The following is a 9,417-nucleotide window of genomic DNA, read 5'->3' on the forward strand; positions in this document are numbered from 1 at the left end:
ATAAAACTGGAAAACAAGTGTTCTTTGTTATGTAATAAAATTATAAAAGTATAATGAGCAGTAATATTACTGTTGTTGGGGATAGAGTTAACCCCTAAAAGAAACACATAATACTATTATCAACACATTTATAGCAGTAACAACTCTAGTTTCAGTGTGTTGCATGTCTCCACTTCAAAATAGATTGTTTAAGCAAATTATAATGTGATACATCCATTTGAAACTGAACTTAAGTACAGGCCACTCAGATTTCTAGTTTTGAGACTAACTATACAATATATTTCAGTATAAGATAATTTCTTCAAAAAACTGATTTATTTGCTATTAGTATATGTTTCCAAGATAAGATAAGCTGTAATCCTAGGATATAGAGAGCGGGTGGCAGGAGACATCATTCACTCTAATTATTTTTGGTGCTATCATCTCCTTGAAATTGTAACATTGTACATCAACCATTATAGGAACAGTATAAATAAATAATTTTATCAATATAACTAAGAAAAATTATAGTAACATACTATATCAAAACTGTCTTCTCCTTCCAAAATAGTATCACATGTCTGCAAAGCAATATCAAGAAGAATGTTCACTTTTTTGAGATCAGCGACAGCATTACTAGCTTTGGGTATCTGATTATGCTCAATGTCATTGAGCCATTCACCAACATCAGCTAATTTTACAACTTCCGTATCTCCTCTTGATTCCTCGAATCATAAAATATACATAAATGATTCAATGATAATAGGAACAGAAATTTTTTTTTTTTAATTTTTATATGTACCTCAAATTCTTTAATAAAATATTTTATTTCTCCACTTAAAAAAGGTCGATGATCAAACAGCCTGTTCCAAATATCGCCAAAATCTAGCAACAAAATAAAACTTAAAAACAAAACTGGGCACGCCCCTTTCTTTTCTTGCATCATTTGCACATACAAATGTACATATATTTAAATAAATAATTTAAGCTAGTGTTATTTAAGACAATGTTTAACAATACAAAGAGATAGGAAAGATATATCATGCTTTGAGTACAAAAACAATTATGTAAAAGCTATCAAAACTGATAGTGAAGAGTAACTAAATGTACTTTAAACAGATGTATATAAATTGTACGCAACTCACACCTCAGGAATAATAAAATAGAAGATACCTTTAGTTATGGCAAATAGCATAACTAGCGAAATTCAGTGTTAAGCATAATTTCAGTAAAACAACTCCCAAATGGGGCTTAGGAATGAGGTTGCATCTGCACAGGTTTCATTCCCTTGCACTTGTCAATAATGCCTGAAGACTATAGGAAATATTTTTTAGAAAATCATATTAATTTTAAAAGATATATAGTAATTTTAAACTTCAAAAAACATATTTTTATTAAACTTTTTTAATCCTGATAGAAGATTATGAATAAATAATTTATCGGTTATGGTTTATAATTCTGTTATGTAGCCAAGAGGGCAGCACTGTAAACACTTCAGTACAAGATGGATGTCAATCGGACCAGATATGTCGAACTTTGTTTATTTTTAACCCGCTCCCTAGATGTTATTTAAATATTTTCCCAGACTGATGTGGATGAAGTAAATAGGCAACCCTACTTTCTCGATATAATGCCCGGACTTATTGGCGTCAATGAGTTCGTTGACGAAACCAGGGAGGATTACAACTCCCCAACAACCTCAACATTTGTTTCTCGTATGCCCCAGTGTAGACAGACAATATCAAATTTGGAAGAGGTATGTCTCCTTAGCTCTGTAAAATTTATTTTATTTTCTGCTTGAATTTATTGAAGTTATTCTATCCTTCAAAATTATCGCGACGTAATTGACCAATTAAGGATGGTGATATCATATGCATATTAATGTGTTTTGATTTCTCTTAGTTTTCAAATCTTGTATCCTTTCAGACGCTTGATTTTGACAGAGATGGCCTTACTAAACTTAGAAAAGCTATTAAATCGATTCACAACTCTGGGAACTGTAAGGAAAAAAGACATTTTGTAAAGTTATTAACTTAGTTATTTCTTCAGAACTACACTCTTTATTTCTTTTCAGCTCATGTTGACAATGAAATGTATTTTGCTAGAATTTTGGAAAGACTTGGTGGGAATGCTATGTCCAAAGATCAGGAGCCAGATATTGGTGCTGCTTTTCTCAAATTCGCAGTAGTTACTAAAGAGCTTTCTGCCTTAATGAAAACTTTGGTATTTTTGCATTTAATCACATTTGTTTTAGACATTTATTTGTTTGTTTTTTTGTTACTAAATTTTATCAAACATTGTGTTTCAAGATGCAAAACATAAACAACATTGTGATGTTTCCATTGGAAAGTTTATTAAAAGGGGATCTGCGTGGTGTGAAAGGTGATTTAAAAAGACCATTTGATAGAGCTTGGAAAGATTATGAAGCTAAATATGCTAAAATTGAGAAAGAGAAAAAACAGCAAGCCAAAGAAGCAGGGTTGATTAGAACAGAGGTGACATCTGCTGAAATAGCTGATGATATGGAGAAAGAGAGAAGGCTTTTCCAGCTCCAAATGTGTGAGGTTAGTGATTAAATTGTCATTTGTAGTTATGCCACTTTCTTGACAGATGTTATCATTCTTATCACTTCTCATTAGTAAGTAGGTTATACATGAATGAAATACTAATTATGTCGTCATTTTTAGTACTTGATTAAAGTTAATGAAATCAAAACAAAGAAGGGGATTGAGCTACTTCAACATCTTGTCGAATATTACCATGCCCAAACAAAGTAAGTTTTACCTTTTTGATTACATTGCTTGTTAATTATTTATACTCCCATTTTTTTTCTTTTTGTAGCTGTTATTTAATTAAGATTATATTAGTCATAATGTCCTAAGAACCTATATTCTGTTAATTTAAATTGGTTGAATACATGAAATATAAAATTTGATGATTTGAATTGAAAATTTCTGATTTATTACTTCTAGTTATTTCCAAGATGGCCTGAAAACAATTGAACATTTTGGCAACTATGTTGCTGATCTATCTCTAAAGTTGCAAAAGGTTAGGCAAAAGCAAGATGAGGAAAGGAGGCGACTTACAGAGTTAAGGACATTGTTGAGGAGTTCACCAGGGCTTGAAAAAGAAGTAAATAGGCTTTTATATTTCATTTTGATGTGAACATTTTACTGCTGGTATTGTTTTCATTTTCTCTCTTTTCTTTTGTCTCTTCATATTATTTTGAAAGAGTGAATATTAGTTTGAAAGTGATGAATCTAAAGTTTTAAGATTTTTCAGCATTTAATTCTTTTAGAAAAAAGTGAATATAACTTTTCAAATATTTGCATGTTTCTTATCAGCTGTCAAATTATGAATTACTGCTGTGTTAACTATTATCATGATCCTTTGTTCTGCTGTAGTCCTCAATTATTGTAAACAATATTAATCTATATTTATGCTAAAAGTTGTTTGTGTTATTTAGTTGATATTGTTTCCACAAAAATTAAGTAATGTACAAAACTTACTTTTTAAATTTGTTAATTTTATTAATTTATCAGTGTCAGTTTTGCACTGTATAAACACAAATCTTGGGTTTGTGAAATAAGAAGACCAAGATAAAAAATATTCACAAATGTTAAAGTGAAAAGTTTAGTGAAGTCCTTTAATCCTAAAAATCAACTATCTTCACGTTTGTCACTTAAATATGTTGTTGGCAACATTTAGACTAATAAACTTGATTGTTTTCTACGAAGATATATTATGAACATATCAATTATTAGAAATATTCTTCCCAAAATATTTGTTTTAAAGAAATAACATTGTTTGAAGCGGTCCAAAAGCTAATTATAAAAGATATTTGAGGGATATAGATTTTTCTAATCAAAATACAAATTCCTATCATTTTCAGACTAAATAACTTTTTTTTTTTTTTTTATTTATTTACAAGCAAATGCATATATCTTAAAATGTATATAATTACTGTGATTTAGTCACCTGTACATATTCATTTTTATTATTTTAAATTAGTAATTTAAGCACCTACCATATATTTGTTTTTTTTTTACCTTATTCTGAAAGGTATTTTGTTATCTCTGCAAATATTGATTTTTGGTGAATTTTTTGTCTCTGAGATATAAATAATTTCTATGTACAAGTTATTGATTTTCATTCTTGAAAAGCAACTAATAATTGTTTGGGTGAAAAAAAGCTTTCAGTACGAAGCAATTGATAAGTGAACTATAGAACCTTTTTTTTTTCTTTTATTTTTTTACTAAGATAATAGATTTAGATAAAATGGCACAAGTTAATATAAATCAGTTATATTGGATTTTTTTGTTCATCATTTTCACATAGTGGTTATAGAATTATTTAAAAAATTATGAATTTTTTAGTTCATAATTTTTACATATTGGTTAACTGATACCAGGCTCATTCTTACTGCCGGTACCTCACAATAACTATTCTTCTTATTTTACTAATTATTTAGAGGCCATTATCTTCTTTTTTTATTTTTTACTTTTCCATATCAAGGGCAAATCTTTTGCAAAACTAATGATACTAATATTACCTATTTATTTAATACCATTAATGACATTTAAAAAAAAAATTAAATAATAATAAAACAACTGTTTTTTGCTCCCATTAGAAAATTTTCCTAATTACTATGTTTTTAAGTGTGCCGAGTCGGAATCTGAAGTCAGAAAAGTTTCATCAGGAACCATTTTTAAGAAAAATGAGGTTGAAGTTGAAAAAACGAAAATTTTGAAAATAGTATGTTTATTTATTTTATTTTTTTTTTAATTTATTTTATTTTATTCATTTTTTTTACATTCAGAGAGGATTAAAATTATGTAAAATGATTTTATATTTCAACTGTGTTCCAAGGCTGGGAGGGGGGAGGGAGTGGTCAGGTAGATATAGAAATATTTTATTCTTGGTCTACCCGAAGGGGTGTTTTAAGGAGCAAGTGTTGTCAGCTTGGTCCTTTCAATGCCTCATTGATATGACTAAAATCTGGCACTCATATCAAGACCGAGTTAACCTAAGAAGTTCCTGCTTAAAGATAAACTTTCATTGATACTACATCATAGCAGCTAGTAGAGATTATGAACTGTTTACTTGTATTTTATTTTTTAAAATGTCCACTGTGGTGGCCAACTCCTCTTGCACTTAACCTATGCTAGTTTCAAATCATGTGAATCAAAATGTTAAAATTTAATGGTTTCTATTTGTATCACTTGGGGAGGTTCAGAGCGCCCCAATTCAGGAATCGTAAAAAGAGATATCGATAGGTTAGCCGGTCTATGTTCTAAGCCCATGATTGATATTAACCTATTTGTATCACTAGGCCAAAAATATGGTGACGTAGTTGTTTAATTTATATGCACTCTTATATTACCTATATAATTCATACCCTTAGGTTGTGGAGAATGTCTGTGAAATGTTAACCATTGATTTATATAAGAATGTTTTTGTTTGTTTAGATTGGGTATAACACATGTTATGTTGGTCAATAAACTACATGTCATTTCCATCATCTTGTTAATAACAAAAATGAAAAAAAAAATTTATTTCATTAGTTTCATCAATATCAATACCAGAACAATTCTGGCAAAATGAAGACTCATTACTTAAATTTATGGCTCAGAGTAGTAATAAGGCCAAGAACTATACAATTTTTATAAAATGTGAAGGTGATGGTTATGCGATCAAAAGAAGCAATAAATATTTAACAACTATTTATTTGCAGACATTTCGCCCCAATTTGCAGGGGCTAAATAACTAAAAATATGTATACAATATAAGATAATAAAATTCAAAGAAGTAAATTTAGGTGGGGTTAAAAATTATGTAAACATTAGTTAAAAATAATATAAAAATGAGATGTATAATAATAAGTATGTACATATATGTATATGATAAATTAATCCATAGACAATGGAAAAATATCTGTCCGTCAAAGCCTTGTGCAATTTTAACTTAAACATAAAAAACAAAACTTAAAAAATAAATAAGTTATATGCTTTAAAAACAATGCTTTTAACAAATCAATCATTTAAAAGAATACAGTATTATTTTTAAAGCAATAATATCAAACTGTGGTATACCATTTATCCCTCACATGTTAACTAACTGAGCTATTTCCAGTGTAGCCTGTCATACATGTTTGCTAAGAGCTCTCTAATTAGAGCCTTTTAACAAACTGAATAATAGTTCTGGAGAGCAGGTCTGCTGAACAAAATATTTTATCCTAATTTTTCTATACTTGTGAAAGGTTGTCAAGAAGTGATTAGTATCACAGTACGGAGTTACAGACTGGGTAGTTATCAATACTGTCATGCATCAACAGTTTTACACTTAAATTGAGCTCAATTCCATTCTACACTGGAAAATCGACTACATTGATACCAAATCAAAATTATCATTTAAATATGTTGTTTCTGCTTCTACGACACACCTAAGCCTCCTTACAAAGAAAAATTAGATCAGAGACATTCCTGTAATAAAAATTAGTAATGAAATCAACAGAGATAATTTCTATTATGTAATTTTAAATCATTAACCTTTAAAAAAAAAAAAATTGGAATGAAAATTTCTTTGCATAAACTTGAGTATTTATTAGAGAGGTAACATTTGGTAAATTTTTAACAATTTTTCATTTGATTCTGTCATAAAGAAAAAAACTTGTGAGCTGTATAGCTTCCTCAACATTTCTACTACCATGAGTAGGTAGGTACATAATTACCAATTACCTATGGTTCAAGGATTAAGAATAAATTTTATTATTCTTACATAAATTTAATTTGTCATTTTAGAATAAAAGCTGTGTTTAAAACATGCATCCCAAGAAAAGAAACATATGTTTGCGCATGTTGAAGCGAAAATAGTGGATGTAATTTGATAAAATTAATACTGGACCCTTTCCACACTAATCCCCAGTATCCCTTCAAATCAGACAATTTATTTTTTAAATATGTGTGTGCCTAGAAAAATAAATTCATATATGTGTGGACAGAATTTGATAAAATTAATTAGTAAAATTGGATTAACGGTTCCTTGATGTCAAAAATGTAAAATGTGAGTGAACATTTTTAAGATTCTGATAAAAAGTTTATGAATTTCCCTTTGCCATTACTTTTGGTAATGAAGAAGCAAAAAATAAAGGAAATATATGAACCATCGTCTTTAACATGATAACATAATGTAACTGGCATGCCAGTCGACTAGCGTTGTCTGAACCCGACTTAGCAAGGGAGGTGAGCTATTGAATAGAGTGCTAGTTGGCTTTCTATGCTGTCCTTGAGTTCAAATCTTGACCTACTTACAAAAATGTCTTCACAATTGTTGGACTTTAGATTAATTGAGGAATGTGGTTTAGCAGAAACTTCCTTAGTTCGTTATAAAATGTATCTGAGAGCATAGTGCTTCAATGATGCATTACTGTTTCTCTAAAATATTGTTAAGTTAAAACCGTTGGATCTAGTTGGAATGTAAAATCATTTTACTATAAAACATGTTAATGAATATTTCAACTTGCACTACTTTTTTTCAGCAGTTAAGTTAAATTTATGATCATAATGATGAATTAATGGTTCAGGGTAACTAGAAAAAATTTCATTGTAATGTCTTTAATGTTTTAAATTTAGATGGGGCATACACCTGAGAAGGGAGCGGGATATTCACTTCATCAACTGCAGGGTGACAAAGGAGCTGGCCTCACCAGAACCGGGCATTTATTGAAAAAGTCTGAAGGAAAGATGAGAAGGGTATGGCAGAAAAGACGATGTTGTGTCCAAGCTGATGGTTTTCTTGATATATGTCATGGGGACGAGTCGAAACCCCCAGTTAGGGTTAACCTCCTCACCTGCCAGATCAAACTTGTTCCGGATGACAAAAGATGTTTTGATCTAGTGTCATGTGAGTATGAGTTTAATTATTTGCCCATCTGGTAATTTTATATTTGCCATATCTAAGATTAGAGGAAAACTGTAAACCTACAAATAATTTTCTATCTCACATTACACAGAAACGAATTTCTTACGGTCCTATAACAATTAAGGCATGGAAAAGGAAAAGGCTGTATGTGCCAACAAATTAGTTCTGAGAAAAATGAAAAAATATGGCTGGCTAAATTTTTTGTTCTTAAATTATGAAAAAATTACAGCTCTAGGAACTAAACAGTTCAAGATAGGAACTTCCAGGAGTTACCAGTCGATTGGCACTGGTCTCTTTATCACTATCCCGTCAAAATCTCATGTTTTATATTTTTAGCACTTACCACCTTTTCCCTTTCCATGCCTCAATTACTAAGTAGTTAATTAATGTAATAAAGTCACAGAATAGGTCTTTTTTGTTTTTAGGAATTTATTTTTTTAAATATTTTTAACAATTACAACATTTTCAAAATTATCAGTTTAATAGTTTTAATAAAAATTATGTTTGTAATTCATGACTTTTTAATTTATGATGCTCTCCTTTTTATGAAGGAGTCCAGATGATAAAGGATGATGGAACACTTAAAAGAAAATTTGAGTATCAATAATTATTGAGTTTGCTGGGCCTGCAAAGTTCTCTGACTATTCAATCTCTTGAGGGTTATAAGCTGTTCCTGTAATTATCATTCCACTGAATCTAAGAATCCATTTTCTATTCTTTATGTATTTTATTTCAGACAATCGTACTTATCACTTTCAAGCTGAAGATGAAAATGATCAAAGAGCCTGGATGTCAGTTCTTGTAAATTGTAAAGAGGGGGCACTTCTAAAAGCCTTTGATGATGGTAGCAAATCGACAGGTGGTGCTACAACTAATCCAAGCCTTCTAGAACTTCAGCAGGCCATCATCAGGCATATTCAACGGTTACCAAGTAACGATAGGTGCTGTGATTGTAATTCACAGAATGGTATGTTTTTAATTTAATTTATTTTATTTCCATTAGTACATTGTTTTTCTCAAATAAAAACTTTTTTTTTTTTCTTCTAATAAGACACTACATGGCTGTGTATAAACTTCGGAGTCGTCGTCTGTATTGAATGTTCCGGCATCCATCGAGACCTTGGAGTGCACATTTCTAGAATACAGAGTCTTACATTAGACCATCTTGGTACATCGCAATTACTTCTAGCGAGGCATATGACTAATCAAGGTTTTAATGAAGTTATGGAAGCTACATTGCATTCAAGTAGCAAACCTACACCATCTAGCTCCATGTAATTATTCGCTTATTAATTTTAGAAGTAGTTATAAAAAAACTTTTATTTTATTCTTTTCATCTCAGTTTATAGTTTAAACTCCATCAACTTTAATTGATGATGCCAATTTATTTCTATGCTAATTATATTAATATTTAACATCTAATAATTGTTTTCTCTAGTTTTTAAATCAAGTAAATGCAATAGAATTATCCACCTTCTTATCTTAAAATGTTAAAAACAAAAAAAAAAAATATATATA

At 29.8% G+C, this 9,417-nt stretch overlaps 3 protein-coding genes across 10 annotated transcripts in view; 1 reads left to right on the plus strand and 2 right to left on the minus strand.

Moving 5' to 3' along the window:
- The window catches only part of Muted (biogenesis of lysosome-related organelles complex 1 subunit 5), a 4,107-nt gene extending 3,182 nt beyond the window's left edge, over nt 1-925 (minus strand). The window contains exons 1-2 of the mRNA XM_067048684.1: nt 782-925; nt 519-704 (exon numbers count right to left, since the gene is read on the minus strand). Of these exons, the coding sequence (XP_066904785.1) occupies nt 519-704; nt 782-925 (330 nt within the window). The remainder of the gene's footprint in view (nt 1-518; nt 705-781) is intronic.
- Nucleotides 1-3,188, minus strand: part of LOC106683619 (transmembrane protein 199) — a 10,558-nt gene extending 7,370 nt beyond the window's left edge. The window contains exons 1-3 of one of the 4 annotated variants that reach the window (XM_014425195.3): nt 3,066-3,188; nt 782-864; nt 519-704 (exon numbers count right to left, since the gene is read on the minus strand). The gene's annotated coding sequence lies outside the window, so the exon portion shown is untranslated. Of the gene's footprint in view, nt 1-518; nt 705-781; nt 865-1,126; nt 1,294-3,065 lie in introns of those variants that run through there. The other 3 variants (XM_014425193.2, XM_014425194.2, XM_067048697.1) reach the window with 3 other exon arrangements.
- The window catches only part of Asap (ArfGAP domain of ASAP), a 27,918-nt gene continuing 19,958 nt past the window's right edge, over nt 1,458-9,417 (plus strand). For 4 of the 5 annotated variants that reach the window (XR_001343581.3, XM_014425186.3, XM_014425187.3 and 1 more), the window contains exons 1-10: nt 1,458-1,735; nt 1,906-1,978; nt 2,054-2,202; nt 2,289-2,543; nt 2,667-2,752; nt 2,952-3,111; nt 4,639-4,734; nt 7,611-7,881; nt 8,636-8,866; nt 8,951-9,173. Coding sequence is in view for 4 of the 5 variants with exons in the window: in XM_014425186.3 (XP_014280672.1) it covers nt 1,610-1,735; nt 1,906-1,978; nt 2,054-2,202; nt 2,289-2,543; nt 2,667-2,752; nt 2,952-3,111; nt 4,639-4,734; nt 7,611-7,881; nt 8,636-8,866; nt 8,951-9,173 (1,670 nt within the window). In the remaining variant the exon portion in view is untranslated. The remainder of the gene's footprint in view (nt 1,736-1,905; nt 1,979-2,053; nt 2,203-2,288; nt 2,544-2,666; nt 2,753-2,951; nt 3,112-4,638; nt 4,735-7,610; nt 7,882-8,635; nt 8,867-8,950; nt 9,174-9,417) is intronic. The other variant, XM_014425188.3, reaches the window with a different exon arrangement.

Source organism: Halyomorpha halys, unplaced genomic scaffold (assembly GCF_000696795.3).
Source record: "Halyomorpha halys isolate HHAL.00 unplaced genomic scaffold, Hhal_1.1 Scaffold499.1, whole genome shotgun sequence".
Classification (NCBI taxonomy): Eukaryota; Metazoa; Arthropoda; class Insecta; order Hemiptera; family Pentatomidae; genus Halyomorpha; species Halyomorpha halys.